At 36.5% G+C, this 26,214-nt stretch overlaps 1 protein-coding gene across 3 annotated transcripts in view; it reads right to left on the bottom strand.

The window, feature by feature from the left end:
• Positions 1 to 2,602: 2,602 nt before the first annotated feature.
• KIDINS220 (kinase D interacting substrate 220) overlaps positions 2,603 to 26,214 on the bottom strand; it is a 74,131-nt gene continuing 50,519 nt past the window's right edge. The window contains exons 23-30 of one of the 3 annotated variants that reach the window (XM_030270076.4): positions 24,633 to 24,811; positions 21,380 to 21,606; positions 17,162 to 17,272; positions 16,265 to 16,321; positions 9,788 to 9,928; positions 7,938 to 8,036; positions 6,833 to 7,081; positions 2,603 to 4,997 (exon numbers count right to left, since the gene is read on the bottom strand). In XM_030270076.4, coding sequence (XP_030125936.4) covers positions 3,729 to 4,997; positions 6,833 to 7,081; positions 7,938 to 8,036; positions 9,788 to 9,928; positions 16,265 to 16,321; positions 17,162 to 17,272; positions 21,380 to 21,606; positions 24,633 to 24,811 — 2,332 coding nt within the window. In that variant the 3' untranslated portion in view covers positions 2,603 to 3,728. The remainder of the gene's footprint in view (positions 4,998 to 6,832; positions 7,082 to 7,937; positions 8,037 to 9,787; positions 9,929 to 16,264; positions 16,322 to 17,161; positions 17,273 to 21,379; positions 21,607 to 24,632; positions 24,812 to 26,214) is intronic. The other 2 variants (XM_072926379.1, XM_072926380.1) reach the window with 2 other exon arrangements.

Here is a 26,214-nt window from a genome sequence, read left to right as displayed (position 1 = left end):
GCTGAACTGTGGCTCCTCTGCTTGTGTTATCCTGTAGCCGTACAGAGAATTTCCCATATTCTTACAGCAAGGTCCAGAAAGCTTCCCATGAGAGCTGCACATGTGAAATTGTGGATTCTGTTGACAGAAGTGAACAGTTGAGCCCCAGACCACAAGAGAAACCACCTATTTCCAGCATTTTGTATAAACCCATGTTAAGTGTGTCTCAGGAAAATTTCCCAAAGATTACGTAAAAAAAAAAGAGGGAAGAAATCAAAAACTGTAACAATACTTGAAAAGAAAAGTTACCAATATCCCATACCTATTCTGCTGTGTGGGCAAAGTCACATAGGGTGATCAGATATCCCAGAGTCACTAAGACAGGCATAAAATGGAAACTTTTTTTCCAGATCTCCAAGAATTTTACCAGACCATCATTTTGTTGCAAGTTTTACAAGTGAAATATAAGAACTTCCCTCTCTCACTTCCTCAGAAACTGCAATCCTGGAAAAGGCTGGCAAATAGCCACAAGAGTCTCATATAAAACCTGGAATGTTACTTTCATCCAATTTTTCCTTCCAAAAGTGGTTTATTTTCACCCTACCATGCAATCCTATCCAGGCATCATAACATGAGGACAAGCCAAACTGTGCTATTAAGATTCAGTTAGACAAAGTAGTCATGGTTTCAAGTTCCTGTATGTTCAGCCATCCAAAATTAGAGTGGATACATAAACTATCATTACAAGAGTTCTGGAAAGTGGTGAGTACCAGAAATAAGTTTGCAGTTGTCTTATTGTTTTACACTTTTCATTCACTTCCATTTTCCATGGAACTCTTGGGTTCCATGATTCCCACAAGTTACAGAGCTAGCATTAAGTATTTCAACACTGGAAATTGTTTATGGTTTCTTAACTCGAAAAATTGTGCAACTATGCAAGCAAGTAGCTATAGAAACTGTGGTAGAGAAAAAAAAAAAACAAGTTTCAGCTAGGAAACTGCAGTGTATTTTTAATTCCTGCAAATGCTATTCCATTATATTCTACATGTGAAAAAAACATTAAACATTTACAGTAACTAACATATATTTCTGTTATGTACTAAAGGATACTTACTACTCTGTTGTATTAAGTATTCCATTCCCTTGGATGAATTTTCTCCTCTCTCCCTTTATCATACTACCACAGTTTCTTTTGTAGCTTATGAATACCTGTATAAAAAAACTTCAAAGAAAAATTCACTCTGTCTAGTTATTTTTATGCAAGTAGATTCTGAGAGTTAGTTATATTTACTGTCCTGTTAAAAGCCAGCTTTTAAGCATGATATTCTTAAACTGGCTGTGAAGTATTCATATTTCCCAATTCTAGGGACTTTGCTAGGAAGGCATTACATAAAAAGTCCATGAAAATATTTGATAGAAACTACAGCCTGCATTACTAGATAATGCTGTTAAAGCAGTCCATGAAACTGGATGGAACCACTGTTTGGAACTGAAATGACTTTATGTACCCACATCCCATGTGTGGCATGGATCAACATAACCAAAGGGAGAATTGCATTAAGTCCTGTGCCATCTTACACAGACACTTTCTTATAACCATTGCTTCCTAGTGATGGTAAGCACTGGTATTAGTGAACACAAGACAGAAACACTAAAAAGTTTTCCACTCAACCACCTCTTTCATCCCAGTGTTGGTATTTTATGAAGACTTGGGGGATTAAACTTCCAGGAAGAAAAATACCTCAAAACCATATGACAATTTGTCATTCATCTACTTAGAGAACTTAAGATAAAATCATTCAAGTAATTTGTATCTTCTGTCAATACTATATGTCTCTGGTCTTCTCTTACAAAACAATAATTATAAGTATCTTTCTGTCAAAAGATTTTACATCCCAAAAATGTCTGAGAGCAGAGAAATGGACTCTTATTTTTAAGATGAAAAACCCAACCCAAAAAACTGTTTCCATAGATTTGGCAAAGTCTTACGAAGCTACACAGGCTTTGGGGGCTTCATACTTTGTTTTGGGAGGTTTTTTGGCTGAACTATTAATCTAATAGTGCACACAAGTTTCCAGTAGTTCTGTAACACTCTGATGAGTAAATTTTAATTCAACCAAATAACATACCAACCAAATCCAGAAATGTACAGATCACATCTCTAGTCCTGTAAGTTAAGACATCCATGGACTGAAAAAATGGAGAGCCTAGATAAAGGCAGAAACACTTCTGTTGACTCTGGCACAGAAATGCATCCTCTTGTTTTGGAAAACAAAGGCCAAGACCACAAGGTCCCTTGGGAAGCATCTGTTTGGAGATGCACTGGGCTATAAGCAAAGCTGTGCAGAGCCACCAGCACATGTCACTGCCAACAGCAGGAATAATGCTCTGGACTAGTAGGAGGTGTCCACTTCTCTGTAGCTCACAGCACTTAATTTAGAAATGTCTGTTTTGGCAACTTCTTTTATCAAATGTATTTTTATACTTATTTAGTATTATATTAAAAAGCATACTGTTTTAATGCATGTAAAAGAATTGAATCTGTGAAGTACTTTAACCCATGACAACATGGATTTAACATTTTTATCACATGAAGAAACAAAGTACTGCAAATAAAAAGAAATTTGGACACAAGCCCAACATGCCAATTTTTATTTTCTTTCTATTAGCAGACTCTAGCTTGAACAATTCTTCCTCAAAACCATGCAGATTTCACTGGACAGTACAAGTATTTGCTATAACATCATTCAGGTACATTACTTAGATGATAAAAAAAAATCTTCAAACACTGTACTTCAGAAATAAAGAAGCTGGAGAATAGCTTTGACAAGATTCCAAAAGGTATGCATTAGTTTTAAAATGGCAAACACTGCTTATTTTTCTTTCCATAACCAAATGATAATCACTGTATCAAGGAAAAACCACACACAGCCACAAATGCTTCATAAATTCAAACATCATATTCATACTTTATCCTTACAATATTTTAATCTGGTGGTTGCATCTACAGAGACCATCTACTGAGTGACTGCAAAACTGTGTACGTATAATAAATAATGGATCCACTAAGTCAATGATAAGGTATTACCTTATAAATAACTGCCAATTCCAGTGACACATCAAGACAACATTCCTTACAAACCTTATCACCACTCTACCCGAAGTTCACAAATTCAACAGAAACTACTGAACATACAGAGAGCAAAAGCGTACATATAGCCAAACAAGTACCTTAACACTCAAATTTCAACATATGTAATTTATGTTGCACACATTAATTCATACATTAATGCAGAGTTTGGTAAGGTTGCGCTATTCAATGTTTTGGCATCCTGAACATCAAATGGCAAGGATGGACAGCATTAACTTTACTTGCAGATATGTAGAATTAATGGAATGTTTAGATGGCATAAGTAATACATATCCCAAGAGAAAAGCAAAATCACATTGTACTTCTTATAATTAAACCATACTTCTGTAAAATCTGCCCCTGACCAAACCTTTGCACAGTGTTTTAACAAAGAACTGATTTTCCATTATGACAACTACTCCTTTTACATGTGGGGAAGGTCTGAAGTAGTTTGCTTCTAGTAAAAATTACTCCTCCTTTCAGGGAAAATGACTGAAAATAAGCTAGGCCTTCTTTTAAAATAATGAAAGCTTGAACTACAGAGATTAATGTAACCACAGACTGACAAAGAATTCCAAGCTGCAATTCATGAGCATATTCTTTTCAACCTGGCTGCTTTTCACAGGATACTCTCTCTCTCTTCTCCAAAACCAGCTCCCTCTGAGGCTGCAACGGTGTGGAGCTCTGACGAATCTTTTGAAAGCCTGGTATAACTTGAACGCTGGCCCCGCTTGTGAGTAGCAGTCTTCAGATTCTCATTCTGAACTGCAGTTGAATTGGAACCTGAGCCAGGGTGCAGGATAATTTGAGATGGATCTCTGATACCTTGTATTTCTTCAAAATTTTGATTAGCTCGATTGCTTGGAGCACTGTTGTTATTTAAGGTGACTGTACTAGGGGTTCTGTTTAAATTATAGACTTTCTGGCAGGCTGGCCAGCTCTCTTCGGGGCTACTTGCTATCAGGCTGCTTTCAGAAGGGCTTTTCTTATCTTCTGAGCAAATAGACATGCGAACCACAGCTGGATCTTGAAGGCCACTAAGGCTGTGTGGAATTCCTCTTTTTGCACTGTGACTGTCATCTTCAAGCTCAATGAGATTTGCCTTTTCAAGCTGTGAATCATCTGCTCCGTCATTGTGGAGGGAATGGTTTGGAGAACTTTCATTGGATCTTACACCAGAGTCAGACGAATCTTTCTTATCCAAAAGGGCATCTGTCAAATACTCCTTTGCTTTGATGAAGGTTCTAATAGGTTCAGAACCATGTTCTGGAGATTTGGGCTGCTTCTCTATTTTGGTATCTGTTTTCTTATCTTTACCTTCCTTAAGAAGTGGAGTATTATCTGACTCTTCAGTTCCTGACTCATCTTCATCACTGGGAAGTTTCTGATACCGGAGAGTAACTCCCTTAAGCTTTAAATCTGCAGCCTGGAAAATACTTGGTCTTTCCAAAGACTTCTTTCCTGGCAGAAGCTTGGAACCAGACTGATCAGATTTTTCATCTTCTTCAGTAATAGGATCCAAAGGAGATGCATCATTAGTAGAAACACCTGAAGTACTGTAATCAACATCATTCCTCTTCAGCAAAAAGGACTTTCTTCCATCATCTTGTTTCTGTTCACCATCTTTTCCTTTTTCCTGTTCTGCATTGGAGTGCAGGGAGCCCCCTGACGTGCTCTGGCCCATATAAAAAGCACTTGAGCTATGAGGGGAGGACCTCCCACTTACTGTGGTAGAATTGGCACCTCCTTCTAACTGCGACATTTGAGCAATATACTCTCTATATGCATCTCTGTACTCTGCCTGCACCTTGTCTGTAAGCTTTGATATTTCAATACTAGAATCTTGAGAGTTAAGACTTGAAAGACTTGGAGTTCTACGAGTTTGTGACTGGGAAAAAAAAAAAAGAAGAAAAAAAGGTAACTGTTAAATGAACTACTTACTTTTACTCTTATCGATCTTTTTATAAGAAATAACTCAGAACATTAAATATGTACTTAAATTATTCTTTTCAATTGCTGCAAGATTATGCAAGTGAAATTGTAAACACTATAATTAAAATATTCTTACCATAAACATATATATGGAATCACACGCACAAAATAAACTTAGAATATATTCTGATTGTATGTTCCCATAATGGCAAATTTCCACAAAACAAGCATTTTATCCAGTGCATTTGAGACTAACTCTTTTTGAGCATATAATTATAAAAACTGGATTTGTATGTCAAGATGGGCTTTTCTAATACATTTAGTACATTTAACAAAATTTGCATTTCATATTAGAAAGACAGCAAGAAATCACCTAAATGTTGAACAAGTCTCAAAAACATCTTTAAAAGACCTCTACCACACATACTTCAATACATCCTGGCAGAATTCCATTGCACATATCTGTTTTCAGAAAAATCAGTTGTCTGACATATATAACCCTCTTTGCCCCCAAGTCTGCTTTTAGAATTTGGTTTTATTTCTCACAATCCTACTCTGATATCATTGGTAACAAACTAATTTCCCCAAGTGCAGTCTGTTTTGCCAACGATGGTCCCTGGTGAGTGATGTCTCCCTGCCCTTATCTTGTCCCACAAACCTTCCATTACATTTCCTCTCCTTTGCCCAGCTGAGGAGGGCAGTGATAAAGAAACTTTGGTAGGCACCTGGCATCCAGCCAGGGTCAACTCACCAAAGAAGCTGTAATACAAGTCAGTATTGACTTTAAAGTACTAACAGGTAAATTCTAATGTTTTCTTAGGAACAAATTACTTTTCTCATTCCTTTGATTCAATGTTAGATAACTATATAGGCATCAGAAGCACTGTTTATTCAAATACATCAAATGTGTGTAATGCCACTTCGGTCTAGAAGAAACATACATTGATACTCCATGGAAATGGGCACTAAGGGTAATTGTATCCTACAAACATACACGGGCATGCATGCACACACTCAGAAATATCTGGGAGAGAAATCTATCTCTGGGATATATATCCCAAACTCAGTTTCACAATTTTGATTATTGAAAGTATCACCAATAGTTAGGAATTTGGGATGTCATTTTGTTGCACCTGCAAGATTTTAGAATTTACTTTTAGAGATGAAAAGGGCTCACCCCACTGGGTTTGCTGTTTCTTTTTTTTTTTTTAATTCTAACTACTACTTAGCCACCAACTGATTAGTCTTATTTCTTAAGGACAGACAAATGAAAACCCAACACTTCACGTGAACTCATAAGATGCAGAAGAAAACTGACCACAGTTCTGGAATCTATGAACAGGTTATATGTTGTAAGGAAAAGGTTCTGATGTCATGGAAGCACTGTCTATTTTCAAAAACCTAACAAATATATTTGTTGAATGGGCTAACCTCTGGTAAGCACATAGCTAAAATATTTCATACACAAAGCCTGAGTAATACAAAAATACAGAAGCCTTGGAAGACACCACTCTAGGGTAGATGAGAAAAGCATGATAGCTTTAGTTTTTTTGTCAAAAAGAGTGATTACTGCAACAGATTAGTAGTTTTCAGATGGCAAAAATTAAAGACTTCAACTCAGAGAATGGTTAGAGTTTACATCTCTGCAGAACTAGTCTTTACCAAGACTGAGAACTGAAAGCATCTGAACTATCCTAGAGACTTATTTCTTGACTTGTCTATAGCAAGCCTGGAAAAAAAACCTCTTTTCCATACAGGTAAGCAAGCAGGATACATTTCTCTACTAAATACCTGCCAACTTAAGTTACTGTGGCGTGGAGGAGCTTCATCAAGACCAATTGTGTTGAGTTCTTCAAAGCTGAAGTTCAGTGTGTAGGGAGCTTGACCAGCAAGACCTGTCAGCTCAGTGTGAGGCAGCTCGGTGCCATGGCCAGCACGGCGGGTAAGGTCAGTGTGAGGAACCGCAGTTGTACCGTGCTCCACTGCTCCACGAGGATCTTCCTGAGCAGCCTGATTTTCTGAATTTCTCATTTCAAGTATCTTAACGTGCAAAGACAGACAGTTTAAATGTAATTACATAAATAGAAGAAATTGATAAACAAGAATTCCATTAAAAATAGGAATGAGGAATTCACAGCTGTAAAAGTGTAACTATATATGCAGTTTTGACCATGAAAAAGTAGAAAAATCACTTGATAATTCTTTTGTATTTACAGGTTATCCTTATTACTGCTCAAACCCTTGAAAGAACCCACATGCCAGAAAAATACTTAAATTCTTGTAAAACTAGTAAGTGATAAATTACAGATTCTAAAGCAAAACCAAACACTTTGTATCTTACAGTATATCTCATCATGTAATTCTTGGTGTTTTCAATACTGACTTACAGTTGGAAAGACACTGTTATTTCAAGAAAGAAAACTGGCAATAGTCTAAAAATACTTAAGAGAAAACTCAGTTCCCTGTCATGTGTAACCCTCACTGTAACAGCCTGGCTGCTGAATTCCTTGCACTTATTATAAACACATACTTTGAATTCCTTGACTAACTTCAACAGTAAGACAGAGATTGAGAAAATAGTTAAGTTATGACCATTTCATTAAAATAAGCAAATTTAAAAAAAGGGAACCCATACAGGAAAAAACAGATCCCACAAAAAAGAAGGTAAAACTTCAGAGTTCACAATTAATTAAGATGCAAATTTCTAGGCAAACAGTTACTCATTACCGCTTAAGACAAAAAGACAAACTAACAAAATAGCAGATGCATTCATGCTTTAAGACAATACTTACAAATTTAAAGATGATGACAATAAGGAAGAAATCAGAAAGAAAGAAAGACTAATATTGAAAAAGACTAATTTATGATGACCTGAACACTGAACAGAAAGTCGTACCATGCTCCTGAATAGGTGCCAGTCACCAAAATTCATATTCATTTCTTTTTTCAGTTCATCAATGTTGCACTGAGCCAAGACACGGCCATTTATATTTGCCTAAAAAAATAAAACAGAATACTGTAAATTATGGATACAAGAATTATGACATGGCAGTAATAGACTAAAGGTAGAGGTAAAGCTGGATGCAGAAGTGAAATTTCCCAAAGTCACTATTAAGTCAAATTCTATATAAAACCGTATGTTTTTATAGAAGTGTATTTAGTGATGATTGCTGATGGACAAGAAACACCTATGTGCATGAAAAAAATTGGAAATATTAAACCCCTTAAAAATGTGTATATAAAAGGCAATATGGTAAGTGTCCTACACACAGATATATGATAACAATACATAAGTGGTGGAAAATTTCAGGGACAATAAGCCACGCTGATCTGCTTACATTTCTCCAGCTCAGAACAGAAATGGACTGCAGACACCCAAGCATTTGAAGATAATCAGACAATGAAGTCTCAGGCAGCATCTGACCCCTGGCTTGAGGAATCTAAGATCAAGTACTACCTCCATTAAGTTCCCCTTCTGCGTAAAATAGGCTTACATTGCTCCTATCATCAGAAATTCCCAGGGATAGAAGATTAGACTTCTTTCCAATGTTCATCATCAATCAGAGATCAACACAGAAGTGCTTAAATAAGATCTGTATTCTAGAAAAGTGATTCCTCACATTGGGCATGTTTATATAGTGCTTAACTTCCAAAAACACCAAATTCAACACAGAACCATTTTCATTACATAACAACAAGAGGTATTTCTCTTTATACTATATATGAGTGTATGGACAGAATGTAAAAGAGGAACCATGTCTTAGGAGAGCAGCCAGAAAATGGAAGACCTAAGTTGAGAGCTCTGCTTATACTGAGGGATCTCAATGGTTTTTTATTCATATCCCAGCAAATGGTCTTAGTCAAACCAGGGAAAAGACCTGGCTGAGCCATTTTCTTCCTTCTTTTTTACATTATATCCCTTGTAAGAAATGCAAGAATATAAATAAGAGGAATCTCATTAGGGATAACTGATGAGCACATCCTTCTTTCACTCCAGAGCAAAGGAAGCAACTAAAATTTTTTGCAGCTCCACTTAATGACCTGCAATCTAACATTCTTCTTCTTGCTTTGAGTAACTCTGCTGAAGCTTCCTATGACAAACCTGTGTCTTAATTCTTGAATCAAATCCTTCCATATTATTCAGGATATGATAAGTTCCAGGACAAACTGAACTCAGCAAAAACACTAATGACAACCCTCATATTTTTCCCTTCTTTCTTTGTAAAAAAGAGCACACAGAATGGTGAAAAAAAAAAAAAAGAGCAAAAAACAACTCAGTGTTAATGTATCTATCACAGAAAAGAGGAGAGACAGAAAAATATACAGTGGCCTTTTTCTGAAGCAAATAGATGTGGACTGTGATAAAGAAATTGAACCATCTTCACCATTCATTTACAACAGGAGAGATGTGCCAATTTTTCACAGAGAAAAAAGTAAGGGATACTGCTACCTAGATATAGAACACATTTGCAACCCTTTTTATTTTCTCATTACACGTGGTAATTTTGAAAACATTTTTCTTACTTCTTTTCTCAGAATAACCAGTCTCATCAGCATTTATATTTTTGAGTGTCCTTTTCAACAGAGAGCATTTTCTCTGAAAAATGAATGTTTGTATTAAAATGTCCTCCAAACTTGTTATGCACAGAATTTAGAATTTTAAGAAAAGAGGTAACTAAATATTTTCCTCTCCTTGTGTACCTCCATGTTTAGGAACTAAACACATTTATGAAATTTAGCTGATACCTTTTTTATAGTTGCAGAGTACTGAGGTAGCATGCTTTGGTCCAGACCATCTATCTGCTTTAGCTTCTCACACACAGCTTCCACACTCATTGTGCTCAGAGATACATGGGATACTCCTGTGGCTGACCCTGTGCCTGCTCCCTGTAAGTGAGAAAACATGCGCATAAGACTTGTTCCAGTACTCAGTACACCCAGAAATTCACAATACACACTAGCACAAATCAAGCTGTGTTCAACTATATTTCAAAATTGAGAGATGAGAATAAGAATGCACAGGAATTTTTAATTACTATCAGACTATCTAGATATTCGAAAACATTCATTATATGTATTTATAGGAGAAAAAAAACAGCACCTTGAGTCCTGCCTTTGTGACAAAATAACCCCCTTACATAATTTTAAGTAAAGAAACATAACAATCAGAAATATTAAGCACAGGCTAATCACTTTGCAATGCAGTTTCACTCACAAATTTTCCTCTAACTTTAGTAGTCAGGTTTTCGAATGTATGGGTTTTTTTCTCAAATAATGTAGATACAACTTAGATTTTCCTGTCTTAAAATCTCCTGGTTTATTATCAGTCAAAGATGACCTAAAACTCAAAGACACTCAAAACAAAGATAACTCCTCAACTACTTGGATTAATTTTAACAATATCTATTCATTTTCCAGAGGTTCCTTCAGCTCTATTTATGCAACATCAGCCAAGGGGCTGTGTAAAACAGTACTGAAACAGCAGCACTGTAAATGGCCTACAAGATACTACGAGGATGTTTCAAGTACCCCAAACTTGGGCAAGATTCAGGTAGAAATTATTTATAATTCAGCTCTGTAACACAAGAGTTGTCCTGTTAATGTTGCTAGTTTCTGGGAATTTCAAAGAAAGAGTGGAAAACTAAAACAAATGCATCTGCAGGTAGACAGTATATTAAGGCAGTATGTTTTTTAAAAAAAAACACATTCCCCCTGGATGGGAACCTATCCAGTGACACTAGTGATTTCAAATTCCTAAAAGCAAAATCAGAATTAGTTCCATCAGTTAAAAAATATTTGTATGCTCTCCACTTGTGAGGGAGGTTGAACCTTCCCTTTTTACTTAACACGAAGATTTGGGTGCAGCACTGTAGCCTGTGCAGCAAACAGCTCATTTTGGGAGGACAGAAAAGAGCTTCTAAGCTTCAGGGGTAATCATCACATGCACAAACCCTGGGATGTAAAAGTGCATTTTGACTATCCAGTTAATCAAGTTTTATTATATTCCTCAAATTACCAATGAAGACTGGTTTTGGAGCTGTAATATTGTCTCCCATTTTTATTTAATTAATTTGAGGAGTTTAATCTTCCAGAATTAATATAAATTACCAGATAAATTACTAAATTACTAGATCCCAATATATTGCTTATGAAAAACAAGAGTTATCACAGAGAATGCCATCAACCTTATCTGAACTACCTAAACCAGGATATTTACAAAGAATTTATTCAATTACTAATTCCAAGTCAGCAATCTAAAACCCCATTATCTACCACCTCAGAGTTCTGACTTACTCTTATCAAAGATATCCTGATCTGGGGAGCTAGGCACACTCCTGACCCAAGCTACTCTGAGTTTCAAAGTTTAGGTAATATTACATGTAATTCCCCCAAAGTTCTCCCCCAGATGTCCTTGAAATAGACTTTAAAGTGTGCAACTATCAGCTCCATTTGGGAATGCTACTGGGGGTTTTAGGGAATTTGAACTTGGCAGTTCACACACTTGTCTGGAAATAGCTGGGGCACCAATCTTTGTTTCTTTAACCATACATATTTTTTTAATGTCATGTCAACTAGATAATAAACAAACAAAAGATATATCCCATTTTCTGGGAAGGCAATCTACTTAAATTACTGCAGAAAATTTAAACATTTTAATTCCATTCCAGTCTAGGCACTTATTCTAAGGGTTGTTATTCCTTTAGAGGACATGCCAGCAACTTTTCAGGTACTGCAATGTCTCCCTAATTAGGTGCCTACAACACCTAATTAGTTATCATATAGGCATCTAAAGGACAAATTTTAGGTCTTAATTTAGTCAGATTTTTAGCACATCTAAAATCTGTATCATGTCAAGGATATAAGCCAATCATCAAAATTATGAAAATGACAGAATGAAGCTTCACCCGTAATCCATTTATGATATACTTCTTTTATGAACATCTTTAATTTTCCTCTTTAAGAAATCACTGTGGGTTATTCTTCAGAATACCAGCTTTATCCATTATTTCCTCATAAACACACTATTTACTATTGGCATGAGTTAGACAATACATCAACAAAGACAAGATACTAAGTTAATTCAAATCTTCATTATTTTTTGAAAGAAGACTTATCAATTAAAATAAAAGAAACTATTTTAGCCAAAATTACTTAGTGGCACCACTAAAATAAATGGTCCCAAAGCAACGTGTGTTAGCAATTGCCTTTGTTCTCAGAATCTATTAAATACATTATCTATGATATACCCAGAAATAAATGAAGAAAAGTTTTAAATACTTCTGATTTAACAGATTCTCACTCAGATCAAAATATTTTTCTAACAATCAAGGACAAGCAATTCTTTCCGCATGCATTAAGACCTAGTTTAGAAACTTTGCTTTCAGTGTATAAAAAAGATACATAAAAGCTGAAATATTTAGACTATTTTTGTTTAAGTGTGAACTGTTTGAAATAGATGCACATTAATCCAAATCATTCTTTATGAAAAGCACTCTCTGAAGAATAAGTAATGTAATAGCTTTAGGGATATTGTCATCATGTAAGTGAATTAAAACTGTACTTAAACTGACACATTTTTCAGCCTTAGTGGTTTTGTTAGAGATGCTTAGAGAACATTAGTCTGAAAAGTATTTGCCATGCAAAAGCTAAAAGCAGCTTGTCAAAACAAACCTCAAGGCTAGTAATGAGCATTAGTTTACAGACAGCCCAGCATGAAGCACCAGTATGATAGCTTCTGGAATGACTCTGAAACAAGTGAATGAGAATTCACAGAAAGTGGCTGTACCTGTCTGTTTTTGTTTAACTCAGACTTACACAGCTTTGAGAAAAGGACAAAACAGAATTAAAGAAACAACAGCTTAAAGTGACATCACAAAGGTTGAACATACAGACAACATGCTTTGAAGTAAACAAGATATCAGTGTTAGGACAGACACAGGATATTTTCATAATGTAATAAAACTTTTAAAAAAGGTCTTCAAAATATACATTTAGGATATGCTATACAAATACTATTTTTATGAGCAGACTATTCTGTTTTGCATTTGTAAAAAAACCACTTGCTATAATCCGTTTTGCATAAAGGTTTTAGATTACGTTTCTGACAGAAAGTCCTCCTTTTAATGAAACATTCTCCTGCCATTTCAAGATCACATTATAGTACCAGTGTACCTCAAATAACTCTTCACACTTCTTTCTAACCAAATCTACCAATGCCCCTTGCCCTGCCCACCCCCCCCAAAAAAAGCCCCCAAAACAAACCAGCACCGCCCACAGAATAGAAATATTATTTCTCACAAGCACAAATATTCAAAGCACAAAAATGCTACACAAAAGCCAAAAGCACTGGAAAATCTGTAAGAAAACTCCCAAGCCACACATTTTCATTCATGCTCAAACTTTTGAAAAGTACTTCCAGTTTCTTAAGAAGTACTCTTATGTTTATCTGTACTACATGCTCTGGGCCACGTTAGTCCTCATTCAAAGCACACATAATACTACATCTTAATGGATTATATATTCAGTGCAGTATGAAAAAATGTATTTAAACAAAGTAATTTTATTGGAACAAGCTACTTCCTAAGAAGTCAAAATTAACAATGCAAACTAAAGCACAAAATCAAGTTTAGGACAGATACGCACTGCTAATGCTAGCTTGATTTCTAACATAAAAGGAGATGCTGTGAACCATTCCAAGTTACCATTCCATGACTGGTAACACTGCAATCCACCTACAAACTCTTCAAACGGGCACTCTAGAAGCTTTTGCAGTTATTCAGAAATAAGCATTTGTACAGTAAAGCCAGCAGAAATGCACGTTTGTCTCCATCACAGATGTCAAAGGCTGGCATCTTAAGACTATTTCTATTAGTGATTCAAGCTGATAACCTAAAATTTGCAATGCACCTTCATGCTGATATAACTAAATACATATTTGGTCAACGTACCAGTTTGACATCTATGTTTTGATCCACTCAGCAAAGAACAGTAAACTATCGTCTGAGATAGATAAGTTTTATCATAAGCAACAGAATCTAAGCATAGAAGGTGGCTAAAGTAAAATGCTTGATAGAGGATGACTATACTCAAAATATTTCTGATTTTCACTAAGCTAACCTAAACTTACACAGATATTATGAAACTAATGATGATGGTCTGGAATTTCAGAACTTGGTCACTCCAACATCAGACTGACAACAACAGCAGACCCATAACTAGATCACGTAACAGACTCCACACAGTTCTGTCAACTCATGCAATAAGCAGAAATTATAATCTGTATGAAAAAAAATTACACTCCTCAGTAATCCTGTTTTTTTGCCCTGTTATGACTCAAGCATTCAAAACAATGATTATTCTCCATTTTACACAGGAGTTGCAACATTTCTGGCTCCTTGCCAGTTTATAGCATGAAAGACAATTTTGATTCTACATGCTCCTCTTGTTTTCAATCACTAAACAAATTACACATCTTGGTGTTCATTAACTACTTTGTGTAGGTTTTTTTACTTTATTTAATTACTTTGTGTGCATCAAACCATTTAATAAGTTGGATCACTTATACAGTAGCAACGACCCATCAATTAAGAGCTACCTAAATAGATAGATTAAATTATTGTACCCATCATCTACAGATAATTGTAGCACATAACACAAATACCATACTGCTTCCTTTCACAGAAAATTCAATGAAGTTGACAAAAGAAGTGGATTTAGAGTAGATGAAACCCTGATAAGACAGCGCATATCATATCCTGACTAACAACCTTCTTGTCAACTTCCCAAGAGACTTTAAAAAAAATTCAATGCTTTAGATTTACACCTATTTAGATAGGTAAAATAGTGCTAAGTCTTAGAAAAGTATATGGTCTGTTACGCTGCATTACAGCGTATGTATTCACACAATAGTATGAATTAAATTAATAAACAGATCTAATAAAATCTTCCATTATCATTATATCAAAGGAAGTTTCTTTTTAATGTTTTAATTCCTGTATTTTCTTACTTGGAGGCAGTAGGTTACTTAATTTACAGGAGTCTTTTAAACTGCTGTTTGAAGCTGCACCTAAATGTGTGTCAAGATACACAGCAGCAAGCAGCAGAGACACCCAGTTTGAGTTCTGCTGCTGGAACTCATTCACTACTTTGCCCCAAGACTAAATCCCACTTTTCCTGGCTTGTGCCCATTGTCAGTCAGAGAGACACACACTCCTCAGCCATCACACTAATACTTTTGAGAAGGTCCTTAATTTTCCTTGCACTGACAAGTCTCAAAGGTCTTGGAAAAGAATGGGATACTGAGATAAGGAATCAAACACAAGGATGGCATTTCCAAAGGAAAAATTACTCCAAAGTCCTCCCATCACAGAAGGTTAAAAAGGACTTTGGAGAGAGAAATTTAGCATACCTTTTCCATTGCACTGCACATACATGGCTTCTCAGTGAAAGTTATGTACGATTAAACAGAGTTTGGAATCTGTGTGGGGTTTGTTTTTTCATTGCACAACAGTAGAAAGACATTTTTGCAATTATTTACTAAAAGAAAAAGTAAATGCAATCAAATTATAACTTTTGCCAAAAACTATTGGCAGGAAATATTAAGGGAATAATGACAGTCACATTAAACTCTTTGTTTTGGTATAAATCACAATTACCATAATCAGAGTTAAAACTCATACCATAAAGATGTCATCCTAAGTAGGAATACTTAGGATAAAACAAAACAAGTCATAGAAATGGTAACTGTTAACATTCTGACTCAAAAATAAGCTTATGATCAGTAATGTTTTATTTTTCCATTTCTATCAAAGCTGCCTTATACTGTGTTACCTGCAATAGCTTTAGGTCACCAACTAAAGAAGAAGGGTTCAGACGAGAGGGTTGACTGAAGCAGAAAAACACAATTACTTCTAGAATTTAAGCACTGAATGACCAGCTGCCATTCTACACTCTGCTCAGCTACCACGACACTTTACTGAAAGCTCGCCACAGCTACTGAGAAAGGCAAGGGGAAAACTACAGGGGAAAATAGAGTACGTCTTACAAGTGAAATATTAGCTTTTAAATTCATTCACGAACTACATTAGTTTTCAACTACTCTATTTGCCCACCAAAGCCACTGATGCAGTGTTAGTGAACTGCAGTTATGATTAATGCAGACTCATTACTGCTGAAAAAGCAATGAGATGCTAAAATTTCCACACCACATGACTACTCGTTTACCATTGAGGGGTCTGTGGGTGAAGGAAGCCCCTCATCAGCATCCTCCTTGATAACATCCTAACAACAACAAAATATTATGGTTTGGGTAAAATGATCAAGGGCTCAACAAAAATTATGAAGTAAACAGTGAACGAGAATGATCTCATAATAATACATAATTCGATAGAAATACATTTGTTATCTTTAAGTAATAAAAGCTTTTACCACCTTTTAACAGCCTTGCTCATTGTATCAATACCCTAGAATTAAAGCAACCAGTAAGTGAGGCTTTTACTTTATCTTTCCTTAGTTCATAATTCCATTGAACAGCCATCTGTCAGTAAAAGAAATAATTGTAAATAGGAAATTTATTATTCTATAAGAAGCTAGGAAAGTCTGCTAGTTTTGCCCTTCTAATGGGTAAAACTGAATTATATGTACTTGCAAAAACACTTAAGAAAAAATGTATTTTGTTTCATTTAATTATTAAAAATATTTCTTTTAACATTTAAATTTGATCTTCCAGTTTCTAGCATTTTTACAACATTAAAGTTGTAATTTTGTCTTCTCCAGATACAAAGAATTTATGACATATTATTAAAAAAACCTGAACATAAATTTACAAGTAGCACTCATTTTGTTATATCACTACGTCTATTTTGGCACTATAGTACAGTTGGCATTTTCATTAATATATTTTTTGCCAGTATCATAGGTGATACTCTTCCTCTGTAAAGAATTTCTAAAGTTAAAACAAAATACATTTACATTACATGTCAGTAACACCTTTGCTTAAAATACTATTAATACAAAGCTTATACTTGTCTAACAGAGAATCATCATTAATAACCTTCAATTTCATTACTCGCTATATTTATTGTCTAGGTTAGTATTTTAATTACCCTTCAAAATACTTACTAGGCCATTGTTCTGATCTCTGGACAAACTCGTTTTTAGTGGTGGACGTGAGATGAGATGAGAACTGCCAGGGTAATACCTTGGCATGTAAAGATATGGGGCAAAGAATGGCTATGGAAAAAAAAAAGGTGTAACAAAAAAGGGACAAACAATTACACAAATCAAAATGTAATAATAATAAAATAAAAATCATTACAACAAAACACATCCTCTAGTTGAGTTCATAAAGTAAAAAAGAGCAATTACTAATAGCTTTCTTTACTTTTGCATTGAACCATTGAACAGAATTCAATCAAAAGCTCTGGAGTGAATTCTTCAAAATCAGTCAGCAAATGACCCCCTTTTTTTCCTCCAAGCCAATGGGTGCTCTGGTATAGTTCACTGGAGGAACACAGTCAGAATTGTTTTGGTAGCTACACTCTAACATCTGCTTTCAATATGGAAAAAGAATAATTTAACAATAATTCTGACAATTTCACTCTGACCTTATCAACTAAAAAACAGCAAAACTTTGAGTCAATTGTCAATAGCCAAGACAATTGTACCAAATAAACAATAAGTGTGATACGTAATAGCATCACTAGAACTTCCCATATTTGTGGCACCCAACCTGAGGGCTTCCACAAACACTAGATTTTATATACATATGAACAGATGCTTCTAGCAGACAGTATTGGAGCTTTGTTTTGCTGGAAATACATTAATGCATATTGTTCAATACAAATACTATTTTAAGGGTCAGTGTTAATTTAGACTTTAGGAAAAGCAGAGTTACAGCATTCATTGCTTTCAACTCATTGCCCAGTTCTTAATACAATTACCCACCCCTCAAAAAAATAACAAACTAAAAACCAACAAAACACCATAACAACCTAAAAGAAATCTCAAAACAATGGCTGTATTACTGATTTCTGACATTTCTATGTGTAGCATTTTCAAAATTGTATTATCCAGATACTTCACAAGGGAACATTTTATCTGATTTGTGTTTCTGCACATGACAAGATGCTGATTAGTCTACAACACCAAATTCAGTATAGAGTAGATAATTCTATACTAAAGGGAGAACCAATGAGGAAGGAATAAAATTTGATGAAATATTTAGGTTTGCCAATAAGGACTTAAAAACTTCTGTATTCAGAAGCAGCTCTAAATGAACTGAGAAATCCAAGCTTAATTTCTCAGTATATCATTTATGTAGGCAGCATATGCTACAACTTCTAGCACTTTATGGAAAATAAAAATGGTTCCATATTCTTAGCTGCTAGAGGTAGATTCTAAGCACTTTCACACAATTACCACAAAAATTTCATATGCTCTTCCCACATACAAAGTTAGACAATATTCATTGTAACCATTTGTCTTAATGGGGAAGTTTGGTTACCTATCCTTTGCCTTACGTTATATGGCTAGTATAGAATGATGCAGGAAAGTTCACTGAATTAAAACTATTCCACTGTCATAAGGCACATTCTACAAATAATATGAACTTTTTTTTGAAGCAAAATTAATTTCCAGAAAATACCACAGAATATTTTAATGCCTCAGTTTTCCAATAACAGCTTAAACCATGTGGAAAACTCCCCAGGCATGAAATGCTTAACAATCAAACTGCATTCAAGTGCCCAGCTCTTGCTGCAGAGGCTCTTCTCTGAAACACACAGGGAGTTTGCTGGTTGCATGATATCAGACTACAAAGCAATGGAAAAACTCTGTCCACTAAGGCAATTATCCCACAATCCTCTCATAATTTCCAATCAACCCCTGGGCCCATTTCAGCTACTCCACTATTTCCCAGCTGTGGGATTAATCCTCCATTAGAGGCCAAGCACTTCAGACTCAATCTTCATTTGAACTACAATACAGGTATCATGAAAACATGAGATCAATATAAATATATTGGGCATAAACCAGTGCACAGTTGCTCTTCAAGTCTGCAGGCAGCCTACAAAGCTTAATGGATGTAGCAAAACGCAATTTTTTTCAAATATAAAAGAATTCTCTCCTCTTTTGTTAAAAAAAGAAAAAAAAAAAGTATTCACATACCATCATTATTTGTTCCCACCCAGGAAATCCCAATTAGACTTGACTACTGCTCTGACCTTCCCTACAAGAAACATAATCTCCACAATGATCCATGAGAGCAGCAATTTTGAGAAACTTGAATTCAGCTTTCAGCCAGGATGTTAGACAGTGGTAAACAGTACATGTCCAGCTTAGCCCTACACTGAGAGCCAGAGTGCTAAATTGAAGAGCTTCTAAATGGGACCATAATCTTCCCTTTACAGCTAACCAGAGGGAAAACTGGGTTTTAAACCAAAAATTAATAGATTACATCACTGGAAGTTCCTGGTCCATAACATAGGAGAATCTAAAGAAAAAAGAATACACACATAATAAAAACCCCTGTATTTTCCAAAAATAAAGTCTTTTCCCCAACAGCTCAAGGGCTTTTTCCTTAAGCATAAATTAATGCTTAAAGACAACAGGATATGAACCATTTACTGGTCAGAATATGGCACACAGCCCCAGAACTGAGGGTGTTTTTGAATAAAATCCAGCCATTTCCACAGAAGTATTTTAATCCATTGTGTTGTGTCATACCAGTATCCAAGACCTCTCTCAGAAACTTCTACTGGGGAGAGTCTGTTCTTCAGTTCTATTTGGTTTTTTAAATACCATTTTTACAAAAATGTGAGAAATGAAATATGATTGAAAATGCTGAAGGAACAGTTTTTCAGGATGAATTTTCTACTATTAAAAGCTTCTCATCACTTATCTCAGTATGTGGTGTCCATAACAGTACCTTTATGGGTCCAGAGTAATGAATACAGTTCTCTGACAGTATTTATTAAGTGACACACTAAAACAAATTATACTTTAGAAGGGTAGTATAAAATTCCAGTGAAAATGACCAAAATTGAAGTATTTTAGTCTCCAGCTGGCAAAAAAGTAAACACGTCTGTAAGCCTTAACAAAAATGAACAAATAAACTCTTTGTAAGAACAGTCTATGACTCACCAATAATTGTTTCTCTAATGCTTATTGGAGCCAAAAATCCCCATACAGGTTTCAACAGTTTATCACCCCTGACTTTAAACCTTGTCATGTACAGTAACACAAAACAGGACAAAACAAACACAAAAACAGGGCTTCCAACAAAACAGCTACTTGGACTAAGCTGAGTTAGTATCAACACAAATATTCATGTGTCAAGCATTTATCAGTGTTGGACTACTTCAAAATATATGTTATTTTCAACAAAACAGCATACTGTCACTTTCTTGAAGGTATATAAGAATCATTTTAGAATAGATAACTTTAAAAGTTCTCGCCTACATATATATTTTTTTGCCTTGGTTAACAAACACTGCTTTAGGAATAATTCAATTTACTTTTCACCTTAATAGGTTATATGTTTATCTACAGTCAAATCTACTTAATGTTGAGGGTATTTCCTGTATATAGAAGTATGCTATGACTTATATCAGTTCTCTGGGGTTTTTTGTGATAGTACTGCAGAAAAAAAAAAGTGAAAAATAAAGTTTAAAAATACTGAACACATCCCACAAAACTAGAAAAGTTTAGACTCTCTTCAACGATACAGTAAAGCACACCATTCAATTTTCACATGAGCCATTCCCAGGACTATGTTTTCTGAGGCCCACAAATAGCTCAAAAATATAAGTTTTATACAATTCATGTTAATTCCTTTAAACGAGTATAACACCAGCTTAGGGAAAAGATAATGGAATAACTTCAAAAAGAGACAAAAGGGAAGACAGACATACATTCTTATAATCTATCTCCCCACTTGAGTTTCTGTATGTTTTAACAAAAGTAACCAAAAAAAGATGGGAGCCCTTCCAATATCTATGAGCATGTGAACAACTGAGCATGGTTTACCCCCCACAAAAAAACCCCAACAAAACAAAAACAAACAAAAATCCCCACCAAACAAAAAAACCCTGCCATACCCTACAAATGAGCAGTGTCTCAAAATTATTTTTTCTCCTTTATAATTTGTTGTTCTGATGCCATTTAACATGTTTCTTCTCCAAACAACAGTGACTGAACATTACTGCAAAATTTGTCAGCTTTTGGACTTTTCTCCACTCCTAAATAAAACTTGCATGGGTATTTGAATATTTCATAGATGACATGTGAAGTATTACCAGACTAAATCAGAAGAATGTTAATTGGATCTCGATTATTTACCCGATTGTAAAAGGGATGCTGAGGTCCTGTCATACCGCTATAGTAACTGCTGTGGGGCTGGGGAGATAAAACTCCACTATTGAAAGGCCCATTGAAAGAGGTTGTAGAAGAGCAAGCTGAGGAAGGCTGACTGAACAGAGATGTTGCTCTAGCAGGTGCCTCATGTAAAGGCAAGGTGGGATAAGGAAGTCCTCCAATATTCATCTGATCTCTTGCAGCACGAACATCTGAAAAATAAATTCATAATGATATTATTTTGCTTGAAGTATTTGGGAAAGTTTTTATTTGTTTGCCAATTTACTACAGTACATTTTTGTACATTTAACTCCAGTCAGAACTCATCAAGTAGAACACCAAGGTGGTCAAATTTCAGCTGGATTTGGTTGATTCCTCTTAATGATCACATCTACACAGGAGGCTTTACGAAAGTTAGGATGGTTTATCACATAAACTTATATAGCATACTAATTCTCTCTAAACATTTAGATTTTTTTAAAAATGTGGGCATAAAGGAACCTAACAGTCACTCTCCAAGAGAAGCTGCTCCAAGGCTGGTCTGTACCATGGCAGAGTGACAAATCCCAGCACACAGAGGCCTTTTCTGATCCACCAGGAGCTGTCACTGTTCTCACAACAGGTGCTACAGAGACCTGAGAGTTGCCAAAGAAACAAAGGTCCCCAACAAGCCTAGCCCAGGGAGTATGACAAGGTAGCTTGTGTGGCCAGGGCGCAGGAAGGGTGCAGTCACCCTACCCAAGAGGTGAGCCCATAGTGGTCATCATCCTCTCAGAAGGAGCTCAGATAAGATAAGGCATCCACGTAAGATAAGGCACAAACCCATAGCTCTCTGCACTCACCAGAAAGGATGTGACAACACAAACAGAGCTCCTATCCAGATCTCAGGCTGGGGGTGGGGCAGAGCCTGTCACCAGTGTTGCATGGTAGTACAGACAACAGCTGTGTGGGACATGACCAGGCAGACAACCCTGGTCCAGCCTGGTGTCAGAATTAAGTAAGAAAGCAGAAAGATTAAGAAGCATGAGTCAGAGGACAGAGACTGCTGGAATCATGCTCTGGCCTCCCTGAGACAGAACAACCACCAGAAAAAAGCCAAGATCCAGGGAACTCTGTATTCTCCCCACAACAGGCAAAAGGCAACTGTACCAGGGGACATTCATGTTGGATATCAGAAACAATTTCTCCACTGAATGTCTTACAGAGATCAACCAGGAACTCCTGAGGTAACAGAAGCCAACAGGGAAACACCACTGAAATACTTCAAAGAAAGTAAAGGGTGTTCCTACAAGAAGGTGACACAGCTGACAGCCCAGCTCAGGTGCCTCTACCTCAGTGCACACAGACTGGGCAACTAACAGGAGGAGCCAGAAGCCACCGTGCTGCTAGAAAGCTGTGACCTAATTGCCATTCCAGAAACTTGGTGGATGAATCCTGTGACTGGAGTGCAACTATTGATGGCTGCAGGCTGTTCAAATGGGACAGGAGAGGAAGGAGGGGAGAAGAGGTTGCCCTCTACATCAAGAGATGGATAGATTGCAAATTCTTAAAAACAGTAGAAAGGAGGACCCCAGGAACTAGCGACCTGTCAGCCTCACCTCTGTGCCTCCGAAGATCATAGACCAGATCCTCGGAGAAGTTTTGCTAAGGCACACGGTGGACAGAGATGATTCATCTTCACCACAGGGAAGTTGTGCCTGACCAACCCTGTGATGGAGTGACTGCAACAGTGGACAAGGGAAGGGCTCGAGACATAATTTTTCTGGACTTGTAAAAAGCTTTTCATGTAGTCCCCCCCAGTATCCTTCTCTCTACATTGGAGATACATTTGATGGGTAGACTATTACACAGAGAAAAAACTGGGTGTGGACAACGGCATCCAAAAGGTAATGGTCAATGGCTCAGAGTCCCAACAGACATCAGTGAATAGTGGTGTCTATCAGGTCCATACTGGGACCAGCGTTATTTAGTATCTGCATTGACATGAATGAAGGGATGAGTGCATCCTCAGCCAGTGTGCAGATGACACCATGCTGAATGGTGCAGCTGATACACCTGAAGGATGGGATGCCATCCAGAGTAACCTGGATGATCTCAAGAAGGGGACATATGAGAATCTTATGAGGCTTAATAAGACCACCTGGGTTTAGTCAACTCTCAGCAACAATCCAGGCTGGGGGATGAACAGATGCAGAGCAGCCCTGCTGAGAAGATCATGGGGGTGCTGGTGGGTGAAAGGCTGGACTCAACCCAGCCATGTACCCTTGTAGCTCAGAAAGCCAAACATGTCCTGGGCTGCATCCAAAGCAGTGTGGGCAGCAGGTGAGGGAGAAATTCTGCCACCTGCAGTACTGCATCCAGCTCTGAGATCCCCAGAACAAGCCATCAATGTATTTGAGCAAGTCCAGAGGAGGCCAAAGTTGACTGATGAGGGATGGAACACCTCTACTATGAGGAAAGGCTGAAAGAATTGGGATTTTTCAGAAAGAAGGCTTTGGGGTGACTTAATTGCAGCCTTCAGCACCTGGAGAGCGCCTGCAAGATAGGTGGAGAAAGATTCTTTACAGGGATATGCAGTGACAAGACAAGGAGGAATGGCTTCAAACTGATAGTAGGTTTAGAATTCTTTACCACAAAGGTGGTGAGGTACTGGAGCAGGTTGACCACAGAACTTATGGATGCCCAACACTGGAAGTGTTCAAGACCAGGTTGGATGGGGTTCTGAGCAACCTGGTCTAGTGAAAGGTATCCCTGCACATCACAGGGGGGTTGGAATAAGGTCCCTACCTACCTAAGCCATTATAAGACTCTAAGGAACCACTCCCCTAGGAGGCAAGGCTTACAGAGTTGGGGCTCTTCAGCCTGGAGAAGACTTTGTTTCACTGATTTAATTTCTACAGGGTTTTACAGTACTCTCAAAGTTGTTAACAAAGATCTGAAGTCAACTTGCATCTCTTCGGCTAAATATACTTGTGTGTATTGGTTTCCTCCATCTCCTAAAGTGCTCTGCAAAGCAACAGTGGACTTCGCCCTCCAAAAGGAAAGTTTTAGTCAGGATAGTCTGGCTGTTATAGCAAAACTATTAAGCGAAACCAAATGGCCTCTTACTGAAGTCAAATCAGACAATCTGAAGGTATGACTTGATGAACATATGAGCGTTCTATGTGACATGCCAAGTAGCTCTACTTAAAATAAATAATAGATTTGTCATTTTCCATGCATTTGAAAGCATACTCACCTGCAATGATTTCTCGTAGCTTGGGATCCAAGTTCACTGTACAAGGCAAAAAGGTTCTTACATCACGTGCAACAAGGACAGGTGTTCGTGAGGATAAAAATACTTCAAAATTCCGTATATCTGCATCAATTTCAAGTAGAGGTTCAACATCTTTAGTTGTAGGAATATTCTTTGAAATTCTGGGGAGTGAAATTAGATACATCATAAACCATATTTATTAGAGTATGACTTCAGTTTACAAAGTGATATTCTAGGGTGAAATACTAGTACACTTGCACCTATTCTCCCTACTCACTGAAAAATAGGAGAACCCATAAAAGGCTGTGCTGTCTGCAGAAAGATCAATGTAATGTTTTCTAATATGCAAAAAACCTCAGACTGCTGAACAATCTGATCTAATGGTTTGCTTCAGAGAAATGTCCAAGAAGCCATATATCAGTAATGTCAAATGCCAAGTAAAGGGAAGTTAACATTTGTGAACTTTAACCCCAAACACCTATTAGAATTCCTATACCTAATTCAGAAATTCCATGGGAAAAAACAATCTCATTTTTAAACTAATTTTTTGTAACAGAAACAGGCATCTTAGAAGTTGATGAAAATCTAACTGTGCATTCATTGTAAAGAGTGGGAAAACAACCACCTGCTTTCAAGCACTTCACCTTCTAAGAAAAAGCCACAAACAAATGAAAACAACAAAATCATGAGACATGATCAGTGTAAGGGACTGTTCATGCATTATGACTATTGTCAAGCAACAGTGGGGGTTTTGTGAGCACTAATATAAAGGGGAGTTTCAGGAAGGAACAAGAAGGATTAAATGTTAGTCTTGTGGAAGTTTATGAAAAGCTCCTACCAAGCAAGTGATGGAGGCTGATTCTGTGGGTCAGAAGGACCTATCCTACATGATATTTCATCTCATAGTACTGGTATCTCATATCAAATGAGAAATTATAATCTAAATTAAAGATTACTAAAATGAAAAAGTACTCACACCCAGCATAATAAAAATGTAAACAGTGAAAGAATGCACTGAGAATAATGAACACAGTTGCAGTAATGACTATAAAACGACTGTGACACCACTCTATATGGATACCAGCGAGTAACCACACTGCACATAAAGTAAATGAGGAGAAAAAAACCAAAAAAAACTTTACATAAATACAAAATTAATTATCTAATGGCTCTTTTCAAATACATGTTAAGACTACAACTCCATGATAAAGGGGAACAGCATAGATATGCTGGCTGCTCTGTGAACTGCTGAAATTTGCTTAAATGAAGAAGGTAGCATAGAACAAAGAAAGTGTGTTTTCTCCAACTACTGGACAATTAGAAGAGCTAAGGCATCTACCAATGCTGTAATGGGGGAAATGAGTGCACTGATGCATGGATGGGAAGGGAGGCAGAAGACCCATGCACACTCAGTAAATCATCAGTACACCAGGAATTTTTTACATTAAATAAATTTACATTCACGTTGTGTCTTCGAAAAGGGAAAAAACCTAACATTTAAAAGCAACCCCCAACTGGTTCTAATTGAATTGTATTTTTAATAGAGCTAATGAACTAAGTCTAC

This window comes from Taeniopygia guttata, chromosome 3 (genome assembly GCF_048771995.1).
Source record: "Taeniopygia guttata chromosome 3, bTaeGut7.mat, whole genome shotgun sequence".
Taxonomy (NCBI): domain Eukaryota; kingdom Metazoa; phylum Chordata; class Aves; order Passeriformes; family Estrildidae; genus Taeniopygia; species Taeniopygia guttata.
Note: the sequence above shows the minus strand (reverse complement) of the source record. Positions and strands in the feature narration are given on the sequence as shown.